We start from the raw sequence: 27,376 nt of genomic DNA, 5'->3' as shown, positions 1-27,376 counted from the left end.
AGGCGGATAAGAGGGCTATATGAGAACAGTCAACAATCAATGTTTTATTTTAAATTTCAGTGTGTCCGGCATTAGTATATTTTGTTTTTAATAATTGGACCAATCAAATCATTTTGGTTGTATTATGCGATTTGTGACGGACTTTCTTTTCTAACTGCAGACTCCATTAACAGACTCAAACAGGTAATGTGTTTCAAGTGCTCTTGGTCTGGATGCTGGGCTCAGATAGCTACTAATAGTAGCTCTCTAATGGTGTTTTAGTAAACCACTTATTGGTGAATGGTAGTCGATGCACCATTTGTGTTCACCTTTTCAGTGTTTACTGTAGAATTAACAAATTCTCATTTGGAACTCTGAGACTCACCTACAGTTTTTGCTATGAAACAGAAAGCAGTCCTGTCATATTTATTCTCTATTTCATGGTTTACCTAATTCTCTTAAAGGTACATTTCAGCACCAACACACCTACAGCTTTATGAAGCATTTTTTGTATATAAATAGTGTCCCTAGTAGTCTCAATGCTCAAATCTGTCACGGAAGAGTAAAATGAGTATATTCCTCCTTTATTATCTTTTCTTCTATACACCAGATTCCAATATCTGGGTGCAGCCATTTTGTCTTCCCCTGTATCCATGATGTCGGCAGTTTGACTTTCTGTGGCATTCATTTTACTGAGGGGTTGTGATAGACAAATGAAAAAGTATCTTGCTTGAGCTCTGCCCATTATCAAGTTTTATCAACTTGATTGCTCTGCATAAAGGAAAATAGATTCAGACACAGGGAGCTATATAGAAGCAGATTATACAAAGAATATTTTTGGTAACAGAGCCGCTTTTATGAAAAAAGAAGGTTTCATATTCAAGCCTATCTTAGGAGACTGTGTGGGGAAAACTAGAAGTTCCTTTCTCCGACTGTTAATTGCCTATTTACTGTGAAGCAGCCTCCTGTGTGAGATTTGTAGTCAGGGAAATGAGAAATCAAAACTTCACCGGAGGAAACAATAATCAATATTTCTAGAGATGCAGGTTTATTTTTCCTAATTATTATTTTCTTTTGCTAATATGCATTTTTATAGCTTCCAAGTGTGCTCACAATGGCCAAAATTCTTTACCTCTAAGGTATTTGACTGCACACGGCCCAGTACAAACAAAGAACTTAGTGCTTTGCAAAAAGGAGGATTGTAGGCACTCGGGAAAATTGATTTTGCATAACTAATTATATGTAATTTTCCTTCTTTAGGGTAATTAAAAACACGTTTTCATTTTTAACCTAGAATCTCCTTTTAAAGTTGACCGTAGCTACTTGATCAATCCAGTCCACACTCTGCATTTAGTGAACAAAACCTAACTGTACAAAAAAGTAGGTCTACTACTAAGTGATGATTTATGGATACATTCACCTTGATTAACATGGGAGATGTACATTCAACTTTCACATGTGGAAACTGTTAAGGAAAAGAAGAAAGGTGTGACATCTCATAGCAGTTCCTCCATGTAATTCTCTCATTTACAGAAAGGGTAGAACGTTTTTAGTGCTGTTCAAACCCTGCCTGTATTCATGTCAAGAGAGTCCTTTTGTGAATAAATGATTTCGGACCTTCTAAATTATACCTCCTCAGTGTCCTTATTTAGAAATGACAGTGCTTATTTTGGGCACTTTGTTGCTCTTGTCTATCCTAGTGCCCCTCTTTTATATGTGCTTATTGTTAGGGTGTCTGAGTGTATAACAGAGCTCCACAGCAATGATACTCCCAGTAATGTCTCTTTAAATCACAATAAAATAAATCATTCTGCGTAAATAAAGCACATTGTTCTGGTTCTAAATTACACTTTGGTTGCATAAATTGTTACAAGTAAGTCACCTTAAATTCCTTAGAACAGCCCCGCTCCTGGCCATACTCCCACTCACAGACCTGAAATTAAAGTGTCCCCTCGTTGTGCATCTGACATTTTGGGAGGTATGCTTGAAAGAACCAGCCTCCTCCTTCTCTTGAAGGAAAGTGGATCCCCAAAGCAACCAGGTGTGTACATGGAGAAACGTGTAGGTGGTTTTTATACTTGGCTTTGATTGAAAGCACTCTTTACACAGATTCACATCAGAACGTGCTTGCAATAAACATTTAATTTTAAAATATAAGCGGAGGATCTCCCATCTTTAGGTGTACATCATCTGAATCTACTTTACCTACAGAAAACCAGGGCAGATTGTGATGTGTAAACGGTGAAAGAAAAAGTCAAAAATGTTAGGGTTGTAAATGAATCTAAGCAGAACCTCCTCATTTTATTATTAATTATTCAATGTAAGAGCAAGATTATTTTCCGTTGCAAGGAAGACAAAAACCAAACCAAAAAAAAAGAAAACTAGAAAAACCAGTAAATATAATGGTAGAGAATCTTAAATGAAGAGCGGATTGCTGTGGAAATAACAACAGAACAAAACTTCTGTTATGACTACCTTCAACAATTATTAGAGTCTAACTCAAGCCGTAGAAGACAGGCAAATAAGAGAAACCGAACTGCATGCTGGGATTTAAATCATAGGTATAATATCTCACAGGACAAGAATATGCTAATTGAGATGATAAGTTTAAATGGTTAAAATTTGGCAGCCAAGCATTCATTATAAACCTCTACATAAAGAACGAATGCAAATCACTTGTGAAAGCTTTAAACTCTCCTTGCTAGCAAGTTTCAATTACAGCCGGAAAAGGCCAATTGTCAATCGTGTGGTCTCATGCCACAGTTATGATTAATAGCAATGTTCTACTTTGGGCAAATAAGCAAGTTAACGAGCAGACACACAATGTAGGAAACTATAGACACTAAAAATACCCAGTATACATGCTAACGTATTACAAAAACAAAAAAACAGTTCTTTAGAATTCCCTTTGTAAAAAGCATATCTGCAACACTTGAGGCTAGGAGAGATGTGCAAAATGTATCTGAAAAGTTAAGTGATGTTCCAGACTACTGCTCACATTCAAATGTAATTCAACGATTCTGGCTCTCCTGAGCATCTTCAATGGCTGTACTGAGATGATCTACTTTTTCCTCTGCTTTTAGTTCGCACAAAAGCTCAAAAATTACATAAGCACAATTTCACATCTTCAGCTTACATTTGAAAGTTGTGAGTTAAAGCCACAACAGCGAACTTGATAGAGTTCGTCCTTAGTTTCCAGGTTTGATGCATCTGGGGCAAACTTTTTTTTAACTAACTAAATAAGAAAACTGGTGTTTAGCTACAATCACACCCCTCGCCAAGCTCTACTCAGTTTTTGGACCAGTGCACACACTAAGTCTGGAGTCACCCATTTCTGGAAATGAAACATAGAAACATAGAATGTGACGGCAGACAGCATTTGGTCCATCTAGTCTGCCCAAAAAATGGATTGGTCAATGTAATAGACAACTAAACTCTCGCCTGCTGGACGAAGATGAGGGGAGTTTTCAAAAAAACTTTCCACCAATGTTCCGTGGTATGGCTTGGGCACATATGGTACAAACAATGGCAAGGTGTTTTGACTCTGCATGATTACTTACAAAGCGAGCATATCATTTCGTAGTGTTATTCCACGCTGCTTGGCCACGTGAGTAAAGAGGAGAAGAATTGATCCAAAGCTTTGGACAAAAAGAACACTTCCTGTATTGTCATGTCGCACACTGGTCTTGTATATATATCATGTAGCCATTATTTACGACGAAATAAGTCTAAATACAAAGATGCACATAAATATAAAATCTATGTAAAAATAAAATGTGGTTTGAAAGCAGGAGTTAGAATACACCGCCATAGAATGCGACATTTCCTACAATGTGTCACCAGGTCATACTGTCATGACAAGTGAACTTATAGAGCCACATATACATACAGAAATAAATAGTTAAAAGTAAACACTTTGCACTTCGCTATATAAATGAGGCAATGAAAAATCTAAAAAAATTCCAGTGTTGCACAGTATTTGTTGATTACAATGCATCATTTTAATTCTGACACACACGGTGTTCCTACTGATGAATATTCAAAACTTGCAAAGTGATTTATGTCACAAACACACGTTCGATCAGGTGTTTTTTCTCAGCACTTGGGATCGTCTGCCATCTTTATCCTTTAAAAAGTTGTTAACTTAAAGACTTGCAGTATTGAACATCTGGTCGTTTCCAATTTAGAAATACATTTGAGACATTATAAAAAATGAAAGAAAAAAAAAAAACGCAAGCAAACAAATACCTTCATATTTTATAATAAAATGACGTAAATCCCTGCACTCTATTGTTTTGCTTAGATACAAAAACTTTAAGCATAAGTATTTCTCCTAAAATATACATATGGAGAAGATTAAGACGTGAATATGTTAATGATAATTGGATAGAAAGGATGGATTAATTGGTTTTGCTGTTCTCCTGGGCAAATCCTTTAGTCAATTTAATGGATATTGAATTTCGGTCAGTAAATTACTGAAATTACACTAAATTATCCAGCTACTGAATAATATACACTTGGGGTTGAAGGCAACAATATCAGGTTAGTACTGTATAGCAAAACGTAACAAACATTGAACTGTAAAAAAACACAAATAAATAGCAGCATGATTTAGAAGCTAGAAAGCAAATTGTTTTGTTTTTTTAAAATAAATAACATTTTAAAATAAGTATTTGTTGTGTTTCCACCAGTTTGTTCTATTGTTTTAGTTATTTTTGTGACTGTTTAACATCATGGAGTTTCTGACGAATGCTCATAGGCTGATGATCCTCTGTAACTGCATGATAATTAAGTCTGTTAATTAAAGTAGTGAGGGGAAAAACCAAACTATATTGCTTTCTAAAGGTCTGCTCCTTTCACAATCTCACTCTAATGGGGAAACCTAAGGCCCATGTGCAAAAAGACGTGGAAATGTATAACGTCCTTTCATCGAATAAAACTGCCTCTACTGGCTGTCTGTAAGTTATATTTTAATTTAAAAAACAAAATCACTCTTTAATGAATACTGACTTATCTCAGGCAAGCTACCCAAAAGTTCTGTTGGCACAACTATAAATTGCCCTGTACTTTGCACAACTATAAATGCTACTGTCCATGCAAAGGCAAGTCTGTTCCCAGTAACAGACAATCCCGATCACTTCACTTAAGTGGACTTTAAAGGAAACACCAAGCACCATAACTTCTACCCTGGTGCCCCACCATGGTAAGGAGTTCAAATTGCTTTTGAATGGTTTGATGTCTCACCTGTGGTCTTCCAGGCACTTTTCACCACCTCCACTACTAATGTTGGAGAGCCGTCAGTTCCAGAGCCCTAGCTCACTGGCCGGAAGTGATCAGCCAATCATCTCAGCCAATGAGCTAAGCCCAGCTTAGGAACTTCTGGCTCTCTGGCATTAGTAGTGAAGGTGGGAAGAAGCGTTTGGTGGACCCCAGGTAAAAAGTCAAACTATTTAAAAAGGTTGGGGGAAGTTAGGCCAATCCTAGCACCATAGCCACTACAGTGAATGTAGTAGCTATGATGCTTGGAGTGTTCTTTTAAAGGAAGATCGGTTACGTATAAAGGAAGCTACAGCAGTCCACAGTAGTTTCAGTGCCAGACGCTGTCAGCACAAGGTGTTGTCTAATTAGTTTTAAAATTAAAATCGTTGATATTTCAGAATCATTGTTTCTTTCCTGCATCAAGTTAGCCATGTGTTTTTCACACAGTCACACAGAAACACTTTATTTTTCATCCTTTCTCACTATTTAGGCTAGTAATTAATAGGACTGTTAAATTAGGACACAAACACTTGACGTTCAAAATTAGAGAGCAAAGAGCTTCAGTTAAAGAAGCAATTCTAAAAATATAATGTTAAATGTTAAACATTAAATGTGAAATCGGTATTGAGAATATGACAAAAGGGGAAACTAAATAACAATTACATGTCCTTTCTGTGGATTATACAACATGCATTTTTAACATACCACTAAACAGTATTTATTTAGGTTACTAATAGAGTATAGTTCCCATAGGTTTTTATATTCCAATAAAAAATATATTCATAAAGCTCCATTTTCTTTTTTTTTTTATTAATGTCCAACATAAAAATTAAGCCATCACAAAGAGTAATCAACCACTAAGGATCAATGACAATGTACAATCACCCACAATACTAAAACCACCTGCCTTATATTGTGTAGGTCCCCCTCGTGCTGCCAAAACAACTCTAATGAGTCGAGGCATGGACTTCACAAGTTCTTTGAATGTGTCCTGTCGTATCTGACATTAAGACATTAGGAGCAGATCCTTTAAGTCCTGCAAGTTGCGAGCTGTGGCTGCCATGAATTGGATTTGTTGTTCCAGCAAATCCCACAACTGTTCAATAGGATTGAGATCTGGGGAATTTGGAGGCCGAGGAAACACATTGGACTCTTTGCAATGTTTCTGAAACAATTTTGCAGTGTGGCATGGTGCATTATCCTGCTGAAAGAGGCTACAGCCATCAGAGAACAATATTGCCATGAAGGGGTGTACGTGGTCTGCAACAATCTCTAATCAGATGGTACATGTAATATTTACATGAATGCCACAACCCTTAGGTTTCCCAGCAGAACAACATTGCCCAGAGTAACACTGCCTCCTCAGGCTTGTCTTCTTCCCAAAGTGCATCCTGATGCTATCTCTTACCCAGGTGAATGATGCACATGCACTCAGCCATGCAACCGAGCTAAAAGAAAATGTAAATCATCAGACCAGGCAACCTTCTTCCATTGCTCCATAGTCCAGTTCTGACACTCACGTCCCCATTAAAGGCACTATCGGTGGTGGACAGGGTTCATCATGGGCACTCTGACCAGTCTGCGGCTACGCAGCCATATACACAGCAACTGCAATACACTGTGTGTGTGTTCTAACACTTTTCATTCCTAGCCATCATTAAGATTTTCAGCAATTTTTTGCTTAGTCTGACTAGACGAGCCAGTATTCGCTCCCCACATGCTTCATTGACCCTGATTCAGGTTCTCCGGTTGTCCTTCCTTGCACTATTTTGGTAGGTAATAAAAACTGCATACCAGGAACACCCCACAATACTTGCCATTTTGGAGATGCTCTGACCTAATCATCTACCACTATTCAGCCATTGTCATAGTCACTTAGATCACTTGCCCATTTTTCCTGCTTCCAACACATAAAATTCAAGAACTGACTGTTCACTTGCTGCCTAATATATCACACGCCGTTGACATTCAATGTTATTCACATCACCTCTTCGTGGTTTTAATGTTGTGGCTGACCAGTGTATTTCCATGATAAGCATTCAGTGACAGGATGATTCTGTAGAGCTCAAGATACTATATATATATATATATATATATATATATATATACACACCCCTCTAGCTTTCGTCGGTCTTAAATAAGCCAAATTGCAAATGATTTAGGTAAACTCGAAAAATGGTCACAGCTGTGGTAACTGACATTTAATGTGAATAAGTGCAAGATAACGCATTTTGGGCATAAAAATTAAAGGGCGGAGAATAGAATATTTGATACCCTACAAACCTCAATATCTGAGGAATGAGATTTAGGGATAATTATTTATTGACTTAATATTATTACTTAAAGGTAGACAGACAATATAATTGAACATGAGGAAATGGAAGCAGAATGCTTGTACAAGGAGATAGTAGAAAAAAAGAGAAGTGCTCATGCCATTGTACAGAGCACTGATGACCAGGGCCAGACTGGCCCACAAAATGGCAACTTCACCTACCAGTCCCAGGTAAGCTTCAGCCATGACAGTGATTGTGTGTGTGTGTGTGTGTGTGTGCGCCTGCTAGTGAGTGAGTGTGTGTGTGTGTGTGTGTCTGCTAGTAAGTGAGCATCTATGTGTGTGTGCCTGCTTGTGATTGAGCCTATGTGTGTGTGTGTGTGCCTGCTTATGAGCTTGTATGTGTGTCAGTGAACTTGTCTGTGGTGAGCATGTGTGTGCCAGTGAGCTTGTCTGTGGTAAGCATGTGTGTGCCAGTGAGCTTGTCTGTGGTAAGCATGTGTTTGCCAGTGAGCTTGTCTGTAGTGAGTTTGTGTGTGTCAGTGAGCATGTGGTGTGTGTCAGTGAGCTTGTCTGTAGTAAGCTTGCGCATGTCAGAGTTTGTCTGTACTACATTTATGTGTGTGTACCAATAAGCTTGTCTGTGTGTGTCAGTGAGATTGTTTGTCAGTGAGCCAACTGGGTTGCATCTGTAGGTTTGTGTTTTTATGTCAATGAGTTTATGTATATCAGTGAGGTGGTTTGATGAGGCTGTGTATCAATGAGCTTGTATGTGTCAGTGAGATTGTTGCTGTCTGCATGTTAGTATGCTTACTGTATATTTAAAAATATTTTACTCTGAAAGGATCAATACTTTATATCAGAAAGAAAAAATATATGTATATATTAACCAATAATATGTAAGGCTGTGTCTTGCCACCCCAACTGATTGAGTAATATATAGACATAAATAAGACACACAATACATGGCACAATGACTTATGGGGTTGGGATAGATTTTTTTTCCAGGGCTGCTTTGTAACCCCAGTCCGGCCCTGCAGGTGACACCTCACTTGGAGTATTGTACGCAGTACTGGAGACCGTATATCCAGAAGGATATTGATACTTTGGAGAAAGTTCAGAGAAGGGATACTGAACTGGTTCATGAATTGCAGGATAAAACTTACCAGGAATGGTTAAAGGATCTTAACAAGTATAGCTTGGAGGAAAGACGAGACGCGGGGGATATGATAGAAACATTTAAATACATAAAGGGAATCAACACAGTAAAGGAGGAGACTATATTTAAAAGAAGAAAAACTAGATCACTGCACATATGATATGTTATATTTCTAATTGCAGTTATTTCTAGATAACTGCTTGCCTCTCAGTAAATAATATTGGTGCTTACAAGATGTTTACAAGACAGTGTAAAAGGATAGAAGAGTTGCCAAGTAATAAGAACAAGAGTGCTTTTCTACAAATCACACACATGTAGAGTGCCAAAACTTCTTCGTAAACCACGAGGTCCCTATATAATAGCTACATACTTAATAGATTTATTGCCCAAACACATTAGATCATTTTCACTAGCACACTTCATCATGGAATTTCAGCATTTTTATACTTTCTCTGGGGTAATCGAGGTCACAGAAAGTGCAAGGGTAAGCTCTGTAGTCCCTAAAAATTCCCTTTCCCTCTGAATTAATGTGTCTAGTGACACATACTGGTATGTTTCTGTTTAACGCCTGCTTGATGTTTTGGGAAAACCTTTACGAATACAAAATCTCACTTTACCATTCTATTCACGTCAACTAACATAGAGCTTTCTCTGCTTAGGTTGTATCAAAGGGAGAGATTACCTTATTAACTGCTTGTGATGAGAAGGTAATTTCATCAGCAAATGTGATTAAATCGTCAGGGCTGAGTCTTTCGAAGTACTTCCTGCAGGTATCATATGCATGGGACCAATCTGCAGACTGAGGAACCTTTTTAAGCAGCTGAGGATCGCCATTCCAAAAGAGTTTCTTCAGCCAGGTGGCATGAATGGAACTAGAGGAAAGCAATGAACCATCTATCTCTGGGATTCTTTGGGCCAGCTTGGATATTGCAAGAACATTCTGGCTGGTGAGAACTGGTTCCAGTGATTGTAGGGGACTAACAGTGGACTCCGTCAGCTTCTTGTAATTAAGTCCTAGTGGGGAACACAAGATTGTGCAAGAGCGATATTACATAAAAATGGTACCTGCTTGATATACATTTTAAAATGGTATTGTCAATAAAATGGGATATACAAACACCTACGTCTGAATCAAGACACGTAGAAAAACACAGTGGTTATACACACATTCATTACAAAATAAAATCTACTGTGCTACCATCCCCACATGTGCCATAAACATTTATGTTAATAAAATATTAATTATATGTCCATAAGATATTTTGGTAATCTAGCATTCTAGCATTTCAATGGAAGGCACATACCTGAACTATAACCATATCATAGAAATAGTTTTTTCTTATCATTCTGTTAAAAAATTATAAGATTTGCTAAAAAAAGAAAACTGCTTCATTAAAAATCTGTTTCATTTTTGTGAACATGTGCTTATGAGCTGTGTCTAACACAGCATGGAAGTGAGGAACAGATATGAAGTATTTTAATGACATTTACCTTATGCATCCTAAAAGATAACCTTGTAACAAGCCTCGGAACCATCTCGCTAACACCTGCTATTGTTCTAAACCGAACGAGAGACAACACTTCATTTTCACCTTCAGAAATAAACCTGCTTAGCCTTGATAACATTGCTGCTCTAGTGAAAACAATATTAGGTGCTGACGTTAGAAAAACAGATTATAATCATTTCTTAAATAACTGAAAATAAAGTGTGCAGCTTGGCAAAGTCTGTGAAAGAACAGGTTTGAGACAAAAATCAAGAGAGCCCCTTTTTAAAGATGATCTGTTTATTAGTTTTATAGAGTTTTCAACCTTTTTAAATACTACTGACCTAAGGAGGTTTAATAAATTGTAGACGTGGGTAATGGGACATTTTAGTAAACATTCAAATTGGGCTCTTTGCTCTGATCACTTTTTTATTATAATTCCTCCTATTCTTTCAATGAGGAACCATTCTGGGGAGATTTACACTGAATTCGCCTTTAAAATCTAGTTTAAGTTTGGGAAGTTTAAGCAGATTCTTATTAAAAGTCTTTTCTGTGCTGTATGGAGTAATTTAGATCCATGTTTGCTCTTATTTATCTCCCATCCTAGTCTACTCAAATTAGTAATTAAAAATAAAACCAGATATACCGTAGTTATATTTATTTATATATAACACATTTTACCAGGATGGATACATTGAGATTTCTCTTATTTTCAAGTATGTCCTGGGTTCACAAAACATTGCGTTGATAAAATAGAGCACAATAAAATATAAAAACAATATTAATACACAATATATACAAAGATGTATTATATCATCTAACATGTATTAGTGTCTGCTCTAATTGTGCCAAAGTCAAAAAATAGTGAAGTAAAGTAAAAGTTAGTTAGTCCATCAAGATCACTTTTGAGTTTGTGTATAAAAATATTTTATCTTTTTTTTTTAATTAACTGCTCAGTAACTTGGATTTTAAGTTCAAACGCATTACTACAGACAGGCTTCTTTATATATATATATATATATATATATATATATATATATATATATATATATATATATATATATATATATATCCACAATTTAAATAATAAAATACCAAGATTCAAAAACAAGGTCAATTCTCTACTTGGTGTAGAAGCTGTAATACACAGCAATATATGTGCAAAAGAGTTCAAGCTTTGAGTAGAGAAAATGCATAGAATAGAAGGTCATTCAAGGTCATCTAACAGATAAAGAATGATAGCGAACACTCAGCATTCTGTGAAAATGAGCACAGATTATTTCCTTATCAAATGTATTAAATGCATGAAACGTCAAAGGGTACCTGGTGCAACCGCCTTTAGTTTCTTCAAAAGCTTTATGTGTGAATCTGGCTTGATGGTATGCTTTACAAACTGGGAGCAGCCACAGCTCTCTAGAAGGGTAAAATAATACAGCAATCTTTGAAGATCCGTGCCTTCAATGGTGGGATACACATATTTTGCCATGTGTTCGTAAAAGGATTCTGGGATTGTTTTTAGCGTGTTAAAGATGCCAAGAAACTGCACCCTCTTCTCAATTTCTGATGTGGATAACCTGGTATTCAAAAACATACAATTGAACCGTTATAAACTTTGATTAATCATGCACCAAAACCAGTCGTATGGCTGTAAAAAAAGAGATACAATAAATTAAAGAAAAAAGCAGTATTGATAGAGATGAGGATCTCTATGAGCTCACATACTTTGATTGTGAACATTTTCGATGATCACCAATGTGGCCGATTACGTCATTTAATTCATTGCTGCTTTACACATACCAGTTACAAGGAGATGGAGCAATATAAATGAAAGATCAGAGATTAACAATGTTGGCACAGATTGCGTTTGGGACTACATTTTAGCTGGCTGAGCTTCATGGCGAATACAGTTTGCAAACACCTGCAGTGCCAGCTTTAGCGATCTCTGATTTAATTTCATTCTACATTTTCTGAGAATTGTTATTAACAGCAAATGAATCAGGCTCTGTACGGAACATAAATCTTGCATGGCCATAATTATAAATCAAAAAGAAGTTTTCTACTGCTGAGTGGATATGCCTAAAATGTGGGCATCATAAAACTAACATTACATAAAAACTCCAGGGTCTGGTTCACTAAGAATTCCTGCACAAGGATCTGCTCCATGAGTTGGTCTTATTTGGACAGGAGGCTTTTTTAAAAAAAAACTGTATCACACATGTCTGTTGCTGTGTATTATCAGAAATACAGTTCATGAACATCAGCAATGCCAAGATTATGCGTTACTGCTATATATTTGCCACTGATTAAATTATTCCACATGAAATTCTTAAACGAACAGCCCAGTCAAGCATTTCCCCACAGCGGGGAGGGTTTATCTGCAAGGTATACATAAGCATAGAATTCTAAAACCTCATCTTCCGCTGCCGCCTCACAACAAAGGATGCAAATAACACTGTATTATAACATAATTAATCTAAAATACTAGGGGAAAAAAACATTTATTTAGAATCTCAACAATTTTTGTTCTTAATCCACTTTTTCCGCATGCGAGTGCTGGCCCTCTGATCAAAACATGGCCCCTGCCAATAGTGTCAAATGCCTACTAATAGCATTAGCACTGTTTAAAGAGACACGTATGAAAAGCGTACCCTTTGATTAATTTTACAAAAAGTGTAAATTTTTATAGAAATTGTCAGTTTTATAAAAAAAAAATGACCCTTGCTACACTCCTTGGCTGTTAATCAGACAGCCGGTCCAGTTACTTTCTAGTTGTTTTAAGAGGCAAGGCAGGTAACTGCTCAGAGTACCTTTACTGCAAAGAGGTCCAATGGAGCTTCATTGGGAAGTCTGTGATTGGGCAGCCACAGAAAGTCTTGGTAGGGTTTGAATGGGAGGGCTTACAAAGGCTTCAGACAAGAGATCTGCAACTTTTGTAAGCTATGTTTAGATATATCCCCAATGAAAATAAATAAATGTGTGGTTGATTTTTTTCATTGTGGGTACACCTACTAAAGTAATTTTTATTTTATTTTTTAATTTGGGCATGGAATGTCACGTTAAGAAACCACATGAATAGTTTTATCCGAGCATGCTAGATCACGGGTGAAAGATACAGGTTCCCAAGAGAACCATACAACTGCCCATGGGTGCTTGTTTTTTTTTATTTTACGGAATGTAAGGGTGTCTGTAAACAGGCATTCAATTTTTGTGACAAAGGTTCTGCAAAGCCAATGATTTGTAAGTGAGGGATTAACAAAGTTGGGTTAAGAATTTTTGCAAGGGCATGCAATAACCTTTAAGATGTGATAAATTGTACATTACAAAAAATAACAAAATATCTAGGGATTTCTTGAAGGTATTTAGTGTACTCACATAACCGCTCTAGGCAAAGAATTTAATATCTCAGCAACTCATACTATACAGAACTATTTCTTTAACAAGCTATAAATTTTCTTTTCTGCAAGCCTCGAGGAACCTTGTGTCCTCTGTGCGACCCTGTTTCTCCTTCGGGACTTATTTTATGGACTTTTTATATATATATATATATATATATATATATATTAATGCATAGTTATCATATTGCTTCACAGCTCCATGATTTTAGTGTAAACAAGACAGATTATCAGTCATGCCCTGCATGTTTTATTGACTTTATTACAAAAAAATCTCCACTAGTAAGTTTTAACATCTGACTTTGGATAATACTGAGTGTTGGTGTCATGACAATCACCAAAATGGTATGGTATACTTCGATAATCATTTGTGTATTACTTTGCAATGCATATATATATATATATATATATATATATATATATATATATATATATATATATACCCACATTTGTTTCAGTTTAGGGTGTTGATGCCTATCCACCTAAGGACTATGCTGGGCTGGCTACTGAAGGAGAGAAAAACAAGTAGCAAGAGAGGTGAGAACAGACAACAGCTCAATTAGCCTGCCCTTTGGTGGGTCCCCACTCAGATCTCAAGCTGGTTTCAGCTCAACAGAAGGCTAATTTGTGTTCACAAATCCTGATGTCACGCTCCAGCACCACAAAATGTTCACCAAGCCCATTTCATCCACAAACGGTGAATGTCCCTCAATCAGATAAGTGAGATCTCTGACCATGTTAGAGCAATTAAAATGTTATTGTCTTAGAACACAGAAACCAAATCCCGGCCACACTACCTCACCAGTAAGTATTCTGGGCAAGGTACCTAACAATATATATCTGCCTGCCTCAAATCCTCATATTATGTCAGCTTGTTTGCGTTCTACATCACTTTCCCTTTTTCTAATTGTAAAGCACTGCAGAACTTAAAGATGGCTTCTCACATAGAACAAGGGTAAGCCAAGATTCCAGAAAGACGTATTTACTAATATCTAGGCATTAGGCTATATTATATGTATCACTGTTAAAGAACCAATATAGTTACCAGAACAACTACAGCCTATTGCACTTGTTCTGGTGAGTATAGTATGTCCCTGCAGGCTTTTTGCAGTAAACACTGTCTTTTCAGAGTAAATGGAGTGTTTACATTATAGCCTAGTGATAGCTCCACTGGCCACTCCTCAGATGGCTACAATAGGTGTTTTCTGGGTCAGTGCTGCACAGCCATTGAGGGTCTCCACCCTCAGCATAGAAACACTGAACTTTCCTCATAGAGATGCATTGATTCAATGTATCTCTATGAGGAAATGCTGATTGGCCACAGCTGCATTTGACTGATCTGCCTCCATGACATTCTCAGCCAATCCAATGTGAAACCATTGTGATTGGCATAGAACGCTACTTCTGATTATGTCAGCCAAGCAGGTAGATCAGGGGATGGGGCAGCAGCTGCAGACCTGAACAAAAGTAAGATTTTACTATATTTGTGGGGGGCAAGGGAGAGATCAGGGGGGCTATATGGTGGTTTTAACACTCTATGGTCAGGAACACATGTTTCAGTTCCTGACCCTATAGTGTTCCTTTAATGTAGTGATTGATGTGCAAAGCCAAGTGTGTATTGTAAGCAATGGATCTCCGTGAAAACATATTCTGCTGGTTTTCGCTATTATTATATGGTGCTTGTGAAAAGAAAATGGTCACCATGTATTATTATTATTATTACTATTACTAAAAAATGAGATGACACATAATAAAACTTTGCTATGATTCTGGCTATTGATTATCAGAATGGTCTATCATCGGCTAAGATGCTTCTCCGATATACGAGTGCTTAAAATGGCAGCCCCCATTAAGCAAGGGTAACCAAGAGAAGCACTGAGTGGAAGCATTTACTTGTATGCATAATTTTTAGAATAATACAGTCAGAGCCTATAATAAATGTAAAATGTAAAAAAAAAAAAAACCATAAATGTAAAATGTTATTTTGATAATACAAAAACAATGACATGTTTCAGTTGGTATTTATGCAATGTGTTTGGCCAAGAGGGAGAATCATAAATGCTTGCAACACTTTAAAATCTTACATTTCTTGGAACAAACTAGTCTCCTACTTCACTCCTATCGTTATCTAAATGCCAACATGGCCCTTCTCCTACACCAACAACACTATATACAACTGCAAATGTATTTAGGAAAAGGTTTTCAAACAACCACCCAATAAGACATTTAACACCTATTTTGGCACAGTGACCTTCTGATGTCTCAGAGTATCTCTAGATTTAGATACACATGCCAAGTGACTTATAGCCTGGACCAAGGATTTCACATATCTCTACCCTCAGGAAGTAATAAACACAATAGTGCAGACATGTGCAGTTGTTCTAACAGTCACCTTCCAAATTACCATCAACACTCTCCATTAAGTGTTGTGTTACCCCAACCTTTCAAATTTAGAGTCTACCAAATTCTAATGAGTGCCAAGATATTCAGAAGAAAACAAAAAGCTCTTACATTGCTTATGCTAACCAATTTGACCACTGTGGAGGAAAGGGCACAATCTTGCAACTCAGATTTAACATTGTCACTTTTATTTTACATAGTTTTGGGCAAAATCTGTTTTGATAAAGAAGGAAACTGGAGTAAAAAGCTTTTTTTTCACTCTCTATCTCAACAGTATGTATGCCAAAAAGCTCTCATCCATTTTCCTGATCCTGTTGCAATTTATTACCATTTTTCCATAGATTACAACTTGTCTTTTAATTAGAATGGGCAAAGATATACATGTATACCAGGGGTAGGCAACCTTCGGCTCTACAGATGTTTTGGACTACATCTCCCATAATGCTTTTACAGCCATATTGCTGGCAAAGCATCAAGGGAGATGTAGTCCACAACATCTGTAGAGCCGAAGGTTGCCTACCCCTGATGTATACATTATAAATATACAAAAGCAAACGTATCTCTTGAAGCCCTACTTAGTCCAGAAATATTTAACAAATATGTTACACATTACAACAAACAGATTGATTGCTTTATAACTCTACATCGGGGGTGCTGAAAAGATAGAACATCAGATGTTTTAAAACTACAGCTTCCATGATCCTTTGTCATTCGAAAGTATCCTAAAGGCATGCAAAGCATCATGGGAGTTGTAGTTCTATAACATCTGGGGATCTACATTTGGGCACCCCTACTCTACAGATTTGCTATCCCTGAAGGCACTCTTAAAACTCATTCTCCTGTCCTGTTCTTGCTTCGGTGCTATTTCGTGCTTGTAGTCTTGTGCAATATATCATTTATTCGTGCAAAGGTACAGTCAACGTTTCAGCCTGACTTGGACTTTTTTATTATATATGAAAGCCTTTTCTTGTCTTTAATAAAGGAATGTTTTAAAAAAATATATAACGAGTAATAAAAAAAAAATCTACATTTAATAGAATATCAATTAGATTTGCTTACCATCTCCAAGATCCCATTACTCTAACAATCTCAACATAATCACCTAATATCGGACGGGGTGATCACTGACATTTGAACAAAGTGTTAACCCTTTTCAATATTTAATAAAAGAGCAAAGTTCTGATAAAAGTAAACGTTCTGCCAATATTTCTATCTGAATGGTTCTCTAGAGACTTTCTGGAAAAGCCAATTATATGAAACTATAAGGCGTGCACATCAGCCTGTGTCCATCATGTGCAGTCACAACTATGTAAAAATAGAGATGATGTGTGATCAAGCTGTTAATGAAATATTTAGGAAATAGGAATATTGATTTGCCAGTATTGGTTTACCACTATTGATTTTTGTGTCTCCACTACACCGCACAGTTGATGATTGCTGATTAATGTTGTGTAGGCAGCAAAACATAAGGTTTATTAGAATATGTATTTTCCTTTGCCTCGTGCATAAAACAGAGAGCCAGACTGATTGATTGACAGAGTGACAGGCAATTTCATAGTTATGTAGATATATACAAAAATAGGGATACAGCTGTAATCTATAACAGGAAAAATAAATACATAGTGAAGTACAGTAATACGATTGCATAGCACGGCAGTTATTGGTTGCACTCACAAGATATGAATTCAAGAAGCGCCTCAAGGCCCTCAATGGGGCCACCGTAGTTCTCTCTCCACACTGGGTCAGGATGGATACTCAGCAGGTAAAGGAACTTAACCCCTTCAGGACCGGCCTGTTTTTGCGATGTTTGTACGTTAAGGACCAGAGCAGTTTTAACACTTTTGTGGTGTTTGTGTTTAGCTGTAATTTTCCGCTCTCTCATTTACGGTTCCCATACAAGTTATATACTGTTTTTTTCACGACAAGAAGGGCTTTCTTTACATACCAGTATATATATTATGTCATATATTGTATTTAAAAAAAATAATAAAATATGGTGAAAAATAAAAAAAAAACATGTTTTTGGACTTTTACTTGAAAAATCTTTTACTTATCTACAAAAGCTAATGAAAAAAACTGCTAAATAGATTCAAAATTTTGTCCCGAGTTTAAAAACACCCAGTGTTTACATGCTTTATTGCTTTTTTTTGCAAGTTATAGGCCTATAAATACAAGTAGGAAATTGCTGTTTCAATATATATATATTTTAAATGTATCAATAGTGACATTGTTACACCGTTATCTGTCATAAATCCCCGAAACACACCTAACATGTACATATTTTTTAAAGTAGACAACCCAGGGTATTCAAAATGGGGTATGTCCAGTTTTTTTTAGTAGCCACCTAGTCACAAACACTGGCCAAAGTTAGCATTTATATTTGTTTGTGTGTTAAAAATGCAAAAAACGCTAACTTTGGCCGGTGTTTGTGACTAAGTGGCTACTAAAAAAAGCTGAACATACCCCATTTGCAATACCTTGGGTTGTCTTCTTTCGCAAATGGTATGCCATCATGGGGCTAATTCTCATTCCTTGGCTACCATACGCTCTCAAAGGCAACCTAACCAATCTGACAAATTTCAATAAAAAAAAAAAAAGTAAAATCAAGCCTTATATTTGACCCTGTAACTTTCACAAACACTATAAAACCTCTACATGTGGGGTACTGTTATACTCAGGAGACTTCGCTGAACACAAATATTAGTGTATCAGAACAGTAAAATATATCGCAGCAATAATATCCTCAGTGAAAGAGCTGTTTGTGTGTGAAAAATGCAAAAAACTTCACTTTCACTGACAATATCATCGCTGTGATATGTTTTACTGTTTTGAAACACTAATATTTGTGTTCAGCGAAGTCTCCCGAGTAAAACAGTACCCCCATGTACAGGATTTAGGGTGTCATAGAAAGTTACAGGGTTAAACACAGTGCTAGCAAATTAAATTATCTGGACTTTTGGCCTGGGTTGGCAGGCAGGTCCCTCAAATTGCAATCATTAAAATTACTTAATTAGGTAAAAATATTACATAAATATGCACGTAGAATTTTAATATATATACATATTTATATATTTGACGTCTACGTGTATATTTATGAAATTATTTATGTAATTATGTATGTGGACATATGTATATTTCGTATTATTTTTATTTATTTATTTATACATAGATATATATATCATTACATTCTAAGTATATTTTGATATAAATATATATATATCAATATCAAAATACTGTTAGAATAAAACTGAATATATATATATATTTTTTTTTAATTATTAAAAATTATTTTTATTTTTTGTTATTTATTTTTATTAACATATTATTTGTATTTTATAATAATATATATATACCATATATATAGTTATTATATATATTGTATATATTCGTGTGTAATTTAAATATAAGTGTATTTTTATAATTATATACGTATATATAAATATAAAAATACACTTAGTGTGACATTATATATATGATATATATACATATATTATATATAGGTATATATAGATATAATACATGTATATATAGCATATATATACACATATTATTTTTTTTTTTTACACAGATTTTTTTTTTACACTTTATTTTGGATTTTTCACTTGCAGGGAGACTGCCTGTCAGCACAGACAGTCCCCCTGCAGGCAGACACATGGACACCTATTGCGGTCATGTGATCGAGTGATCACATGGCCGTGGGGTCCTGATCTGCCGAAGGGGGACTGCCTGGGCAGACAGGCAACCCCCCTGGACCGGGTGGAGCACTGATCGCCGCCGTGGGACCGACGGCGATCAGGTAAGTAGCCCAAAACCGTTATGACGGTTCAGGACCGTCAGCGGTCCAAACGCACGTTTTACCGCTGACGGTCCTGAACCGTCAGCGGTCGTTAAGGGGTTAAAGAAGTCAGGGATCAGGTTAAAAATGTGATCATTATGTGTGACCATTTTTAGATATTATATATTTTTTCTGTATATATTTATGATTATATATATGTAAGGCCTTGGCCTGTAGTTGTGGGAGGGGCTTGAATTCCCTTTAAAAGGGCGGCCAATCCTCTCCCACCTTACCGTGGACAGTCTGGCAAATCACTTCCGGTTCCCAGAGCGGTTGGACTTCCGGTTCCCAGAGTGGAGGCAGCAGTTCCAGAGTGGCAGCAGCACAGTAGCTACTCCTGACAGCTGGCGTTCCTCCTTCACGGCGGTTTTCGATGGATGGTGAGTAAGCAGGCCGGTATCATTGTACCGGCCTGCAGACCACACACAGCTTGGGTCCTCGGCCGGCTGGGACAGGGGCTGCAGCATGGGGGATTGTGGGGTTTCCCCACCGGGGAGCCTTGCCCGGGATCGACCAGTCCCCCCTCCCCTCTCGATAGGAGCCGGTTCTCTGCATCGGTGGACCCGGCTCGTTAAACTCTTACCCCCCCACAACCATGAGCTTGGGGGGCCCGGTAACTCGGACGGTACACTATTGCGCCGCAGGCTCCCGACACTGTGTTCCGGCTGGTTGCCATGGTGATGTATGGAACGCATGTGGTTAGTTCAGGGAGTCTTGCCAAAATCGGGTTGTTGTAGGGCGCAGCAAGTCGAGCAGTGGCGGCTTTTCCAGTTGGAAATGTATTCACAGTAAAGCCTCCAGGTGAAACAGGTTTCCAAGAGTTTATGCACGGCTCTTACAGTGCTGATTGTTAGACTTCCATGGCAACCAGGAATTGTTTTAAATACTTGTAAATTATTGCTCTAGCAACTCATATAATATATCCATAATTCTATGGATACTGTGTACGTTATATAAGTTACTGCATATTTACAAATGTGGATCTTAGTTTAATTTTTATGGTGGTGACAATATTGTCTGTCACTTTTGTTCACATGTTCTGTTTCGTTACCTGGCATTCTAAAACTCACATACAATTTCTATTAAAATGACTGTGAAGCTGGACTTATTTTGTATTGACATTTCAAGCACCTATAGTGTGCAAATGTCTTTTCTATTGGACATTTGATTTGTTTCACTGGCAAGCTGTACAGGTGCGACTTTTCCATTCCCTGAAGGGAGACTCTAAGCACTGTTGAATAACAATATAACAATAAGTATACAATGCATTTGTAGAGCCAGAGGGCATACATATTGAAGCATACATTAGTTAGACTAGGCGAGTGTCTCTACCATTCCATTGTGTGAATACTAAATATTGATAAGTGTATAAAGAGATGAAATACTGCCTCATATAGAAGGTTCTGTCACGCCACACAGCTGTTCACAATTAGTATGCTACGCAAGTCATATAAAGGAATGCAACTCTTGTCCTTTACTTTCCGTCCCTCTAGCCGATAACACCCTTGTACTCTTAGTGGCATAAGAGCAACCAGAATATTTTCTTACAGAATGTATGTTGGTGTCCTGCAAATGTTTCCCTTCATTGCTGTGCCTCACTAATATACCATAGTTCTAGTGGTTGAAATCTTGTTTATTGTTTCATAAATTATAATTTGGGGTATATTATAGTAGGGCGTTTGAGCACACTTGGAACCAAGGTTCAATTTTAACGTCCTGCTGTTCAGATTTGCCCCTGCTTTCAATATGTAGTGGGCCCCAATTCACATATCGGGTAGGTATATCACTCTGTCTACATAAATGCAGGGTTTAGTCCTAGGTATCGCACTCAGGTTTAGAGACGTCGGGGCATTACCCCTCCATAGGAGTCCTTGGTCTGTCAGCTGGTATATAAATTTTCTGTTATCTGATATTCGTTATGTTCCTGCAAGTTCATTGCAGGATATTAATTTTAAGTTTTGTGACGTCATTGATAAAATGCTTGGTCTTCTTGGGTTGATGTTGTGGTTTAGATTGTACTCATTGTGTGTTCTGTTATTGAGCATTAACATCTCGTTTTTAGGTGTCTTGGTCGTGCAGTTCTGTTGCTGTACAAGCAATGCATTTCCGTCACCTACCTTTTATTATTTTCATTACTTCTCTATAGGTTCTCCGGAAGGTTTTCCGTTTACTGTTCAGGTCCGTGTTCTGGGCCACTCACATAATCTACACGCACGGATACTGACTACCCTTATCGTTTTACTAGGTTACAGCACGTATCCAATACCTCCCTCGCTCCTATTTTCCTGCTGGTAATCTCGTCCTGTCTCAACTGTATCACATCCCTGTACTTTCTATTTAGGGTAGTACTGGCTTTTTGAGAATTAGGTTGCCCAACTAGGTTCTGTTTTCCGGTCCTAATCCATACGTTAGTGGTCCCGCGAGGCCATCACCCATCCTCATACTTGGAGGTATACGTCCCTCGGCCCAAATCATAGGTAGCCGCCTCGCATGGTTGCATAGGGAGGGCCTCCCATGTCACTCCCATTCTATCTTATGCTTTAGTTGCCACCGAGAGGCCAACACCCTGCCACAACGTTCGGTGGCCTCAAAATCCCATAGGGCCAACTCATAGTTAGCGCCTCTCACGCCGCTTGGCAATTAGTAGGGCCTCATCTGTCACGTTAAGTTAGCTAAGTTCTTCACCACTTGGCTTCTAGCTAGCCTGCCAGTACCCTATCCCTTCATCTCACTATGATGATTAAATTACATGTTTTTCTGTTATGTATCACAGTTCCAGAGGGGCTGGTGGTTCTAGTTCAGGTGGGTTGTTACACGTTTTGTTCTCTTTATTATCCTTGTGTCTAAAAAAAAACTCACCACACTGGCATCAACATCATGTTATTGGTTACACTTTTACAATACCATCCCTCACAGCATTTGGTTACATTTAGGCGTAAAGGCTGACTCTAGGGTTCCACATGAATTTTGTACATTTGACAACTGGGACAGTGGAATGCTAACTTACTACAGATCTAACAGACCGAGAGTTAATGTGTACAGTTATAAGGATGGAACTAGTTCAAGGGTTTGTGGAGGGGGGTTTGGTTCCCCTCCTTTTCACACAATTTTGGGGATCCGGCTAGACTCATTCCACATACAGGCTGGCACATATCGTGCATTTGAACTCTAATTGCAACGAGGTCTGGTTACCGCAAGAACCTTTGATTACTGCTGGGGTCGCTCAATGTTGCCATGTGAATCATACCACAGGGTAGATCCTTCATTTCCCGATTACTACTCTTTATTCCCACGACTCACCACAGACATATCATGTTTAGACACTCATGCAACCACTGATTTACTTATTGGCACTTTCCTCGAATACCGGAAGGGTGAGCCATGTTTATTCCACCCTCTCTGACATTTCACCCTTTGTTTGGACAGATGGCGCGGCATACTCTGGTTTGGCGGCCTTCGGAGGGAATGTATGGCGTTGCGCATCATGGCCCATAGGCGTTAAGTCCCGACCCAGCTTCTCCTATACTCCGACCTTGTTTTCATATGATATCCGTTCATGACGGCTGCCATAGCCTGGGGACCAATATGCTCATGTCACTCTGTCAGATATTATTCACATACACCTAACCATTGTACATATGGGCCGATCTTCATCTCGGGTCTTCAGGAGACTATTGAGGAAACTCACATCAGTAGCTGCTTGCTATTTTATCACTTGTATTCACATGCCGGGTTTCACAAACGTCTCAGCTGACCACATCCATCGGTTTCGTTTCGGGGTTTCGGCCAGACACTACCCACCTCTTCCGGGCTAGCTAACCGGCCCGCCATTCCGAGACATGCTCGTGGAATAAAGGTATGGTTTAACCTTGCACATCACGTTTCTCCCCTTACACTTTCAGTCGACAATAGGTAATTGTATGATAGGGTGTTCACATATTTTCACTAAGGCTGTAGGGGGGTTCAAGCTATTGACATGTTTGCTATGGAATCTGTTTTGGGGTTCACTTCTTTTGCCACCTTAACTTATATAATCATTTAACACGATTAAACAGTATCTTATGGATATCCAACACCACATGCTTCTACGACACCCCAACAATACAGGATTCCTTTTATATTATCTGATAAAGACCTACTGAAAGGAATTCAAATCCAAGACACCTGTGCCATATCAAAGGCTACTCATCCACACAACATATTCATTCAATATCCAACTATAGATTCAGCTCCTGTGGAGCACATGACCATACAACAATCAAACAGCCAAACCTTTAGCCTGCTATGGGTTCTTACATCCCATGACTTTACCACTAAGAATATAATTACCACAGACACCATAGACCATTAGGACCTATCTTTACATCAGTCTACACCTATCCCTACAGCACATACGGTCACCATACCCCTATTACCTACTCTAAACAATGGGGCCCGGTAAAGTTCTGGATACTTATTGCACCACTTTACAGATACAACCACTCCAGCCATTATCAGAACTTCAGGCTCCATTCGTACAGCATCTTAAGGCATGCTTCGTGTTCACTTACTGTTAACTAGGCTCGGCATAATACAAACCTTTCATCAGGACACTCCTACCCCATAGGGCCAGCATTCTCAGCTTCCTCCAACCACATTCCAGCTCATATCATCGGGACTATGGGACGCTAGAAGTTCTCCACCTATACTCTTTACAGCCCGAACCAGTGGTAGAGGTAATACAAGCTTTTCGTGACTTGTCCGAATAAACAATTGTTGTTATATGATTAATTTGGTATGGTATTCTTCTTTTTGCCCACTTTTATTACAAGCCTACTGCACTGTCGGTTCCGGCACACCACAACCGACTGGTGTCATTTGGTTATAATATGCTATGTTACACTATTATCACGGCAATTGCCCCGACTACAAATGTAAGGCCTTGGTCTGTAGTTGTGGGAGGGGCTTGAACTCCCTTTAAAAGGGCGGCCAATCCTCTCCCACCTTACCGTGGACAGTCTGGCGAATCACCCCTCCCACCGCTCCCTCTATTCATATCACCCTCTAAGGTGGGCCCATTTTTATTACAGGCCTACTGCACTGTCGGTTCCGGTACACCACAACCGACTGGTGTCATTTGAATATGTATTTTGGTTATAATATGCTATGTTACACTATTATCACGGCAATTGCCCCGACTACAAATATATATATATATATATATATATATATATATATATATATATAAAAACAAAGTCAGGAGGGCTGCACACCTAAACATGCATGTATTACAGGGTGCTACTGGGACCAAAATACAGATGATGCAGTTGGCAGGCTTATGCAATGTATGATCATATAAAGTAACCAAACCCCCATTATTTTTTACCTAGGTTTTTAAATAGTACTATTTAGGATTTGAAATCACTGTTTAGTTAACAAGCGAGTGCACTGGTTTGTATATTATATATATATATATATATATATAGATATAGATATAGATATATTATATATATATATATATATATATATATATATATATATATATATATATAAACATTGTCTTAAAGCTTGAAGCCATGTCTACAAATGCTTGCAGTTTAGGGAATAAGATCCATGAACTAGTGGCAATAATTGCAACTGATAATGTAGATTTGGTCGCTGTTAATGAGACATGTTATAATGAGAAAAATGACTGGGACATAGACATACCAGGGTATTCTTTCTGTAGACAAGACAGAGAAGGCAAGAAAGGGGGAGGTGTGGCCCTGTATGTGAAGAATAACATAAAATCTAGCCTAATAAAAGTTAGTGAGGCGAACATAGAGTCAGTTTGGGTTACATTAGAATTTGGTAATCACACAGTAACTTGTGTAGGTGTGATTTATAGGCCCCCAGGACAAATAGAAGAGTAAGATAATCTACTAGTTAAGGAAATAGCTAAAATGACAATGAAGGGGGAAGTTATCATCATGGGTGACTTTAATCTTCCGGATGTGAACTGGAAAACAAAAATAGCTGCTTGTGGCAGGAGCACTCATATTCTAAACTCCATACTGGGACTCTCTCTAAAACAAGTCGTTGAGGAGCCAACTCGTACGGAGGCCATACTAGATTTAGTGTTAACAAATGGAGATTTGGTGTCAGAAAGTAGGTGCAAGTTTAGGATCCAGTGATCACCAGTATATGGTTTAATAAAAGTACAGTGACTGAGTCACACCACACAAAAACAAAAGTTTTAGACTTTAGAAAAAATGATTTTTCTAAAATTAGAATGTGTTTAACCCCTTAAGGACACATGACATGTGTGACATGTCATGATTCCCTTTTATTCCAGAAGTTTGGTCCTTAAGGGGTTAAAGGAGTCGTTACAGACTGGAGCAGTGTAAATGGAGTTCAAGAGAAATGGGATTATTTAAAAGTTGCTCTACTGAAGGCAACAGAAAATTGTGTTAGTTGTCATTAAGAGCAAAAAATTAAAGAAACCACTGTGGTACTCCGCAGATGTGTCCAAAATAGTAAAACACTAAAAGTTAGCATTTAGTAATTATAATTTTATTCTGAATTATAAATTTCAGAGTGAGGAAGAAAAACAGGTCTATAAGATTAGGCAGAAAAAGGCTAAGCAAGTTATAAGAGCTTTCGAGTCACACACAAAAGAGAAAATGGCACAGTCGGTAAAAAAAAGGGGGACAAAACATGTTTTAGATACATTAATGAGAAAAGAAAAGTAAAACAAGGATTAGTTAGATTAAAAACAAAAGAAGGAATGTATGTAGAAGAGGATAAAGGTCTAGCTGACTGCCTCAATTAATATTTTTGTTCGGTATTTACAGCTGAAAATGAAGGAAAGGGACCTCTGTTAAAAAAAAAAAGGATAAATTAGTCATTTATTACACGTGAGTTTACAGAGGAAGAGGTTCTATTTCAACTGTCAAAAGTAAAGACAAATAAGTCAATGGGACCTGATGGAATACACCCAAAGCTATTAAAAGAGCTTAGTGGTGTACTAGCAAAACCATTAATGGATTAATTTAACCAATCATTGTTAACAGGAGTAGTTCCAGAAGATGGGAAATTAGTGAATGTTGTGCCCATTCACAAGAAAGGTAGTAGGGAGGAGTCGGGTAATTATAGGCCAGTAAGCCTTACTTCAGTACTGGGGGAAGTAATGGACACCATGTTAAAGGGTAGAATTGCTGAACATTGAAAATCAGAGGGATTTCAAGATCAGAGACAACATGGGTTTAATTTAGGTAGGTCATGCCAAACTAATCTTATTGATTTTTTTGATTGGGTAACTAAAATAATAGATCAGGGTGGTGCAGTAGACATTGCTTACCTAGATTTCAGTACGGCTTTTGACATATGGAAGGCTTATCAATAAACTGCAATCTTTAAGTTTAGATTACAAAATTGTTATATGGGTTAGGCAGTGGCTGAGTGACAGGCAACAGAGGGTTGTAGTCAATGGATTATATTCGAAGAAAGGTCTTGTTACCAGCAGGGTACCTCAGGGATCTGCACTTGGAATAATTCATTTCATTTTTATTAGTAATAAGGCACACACCCATTCTCACTCACAGACACACACTGACAGCTACACTCACTGTGACAAAC

General features: G+C 37.7%; 1 protein-coding gene across 1 annotated transcript in view; it reads right to left on the bottom strand.

The window, feature by feature from the left end:
- NBAS (NBAS subunit of NRZ tethering complex) overlaps positions 1-27,376 on the bottom strand; it is a 676,063-nt gene that overhangs the window by 244,196 nt on the left and 404,491 nt on the right. Inside the window, exons 43-44 of the mRNA XM_063442147.1 lie at positions 11,477-11,727; positions 9,352-9,683 (exon numbers count right to left, since the gene is read on the bottom strand). Coding sequence (XP_063298217.1) covers positions 9,352-9,683; positions 11,477-11,727 — 583 coding nt within the window. The remainder of the gene's footprint in view (positions 1-9,351; positions 9,684-11,476; positions 11,728-27,376) is intronic.

Source organism: Pelobates fuscus, chromosome 2 (genome assembly GCF_036172605.1).
Source record: "Pelobates fuscus isolate aPelFus1 chromosome 2, aPelFus1.pri, whole genome shotgun sequence".
NCBI lineage: Eukaryota > Metazoa > Chordata > Amphibia > Anura > Pelobatidae > Pelobates > Pelobates fuscus.
This window is presented reverse-complemented; position numbering and strand designations above follow the sequence as displayed.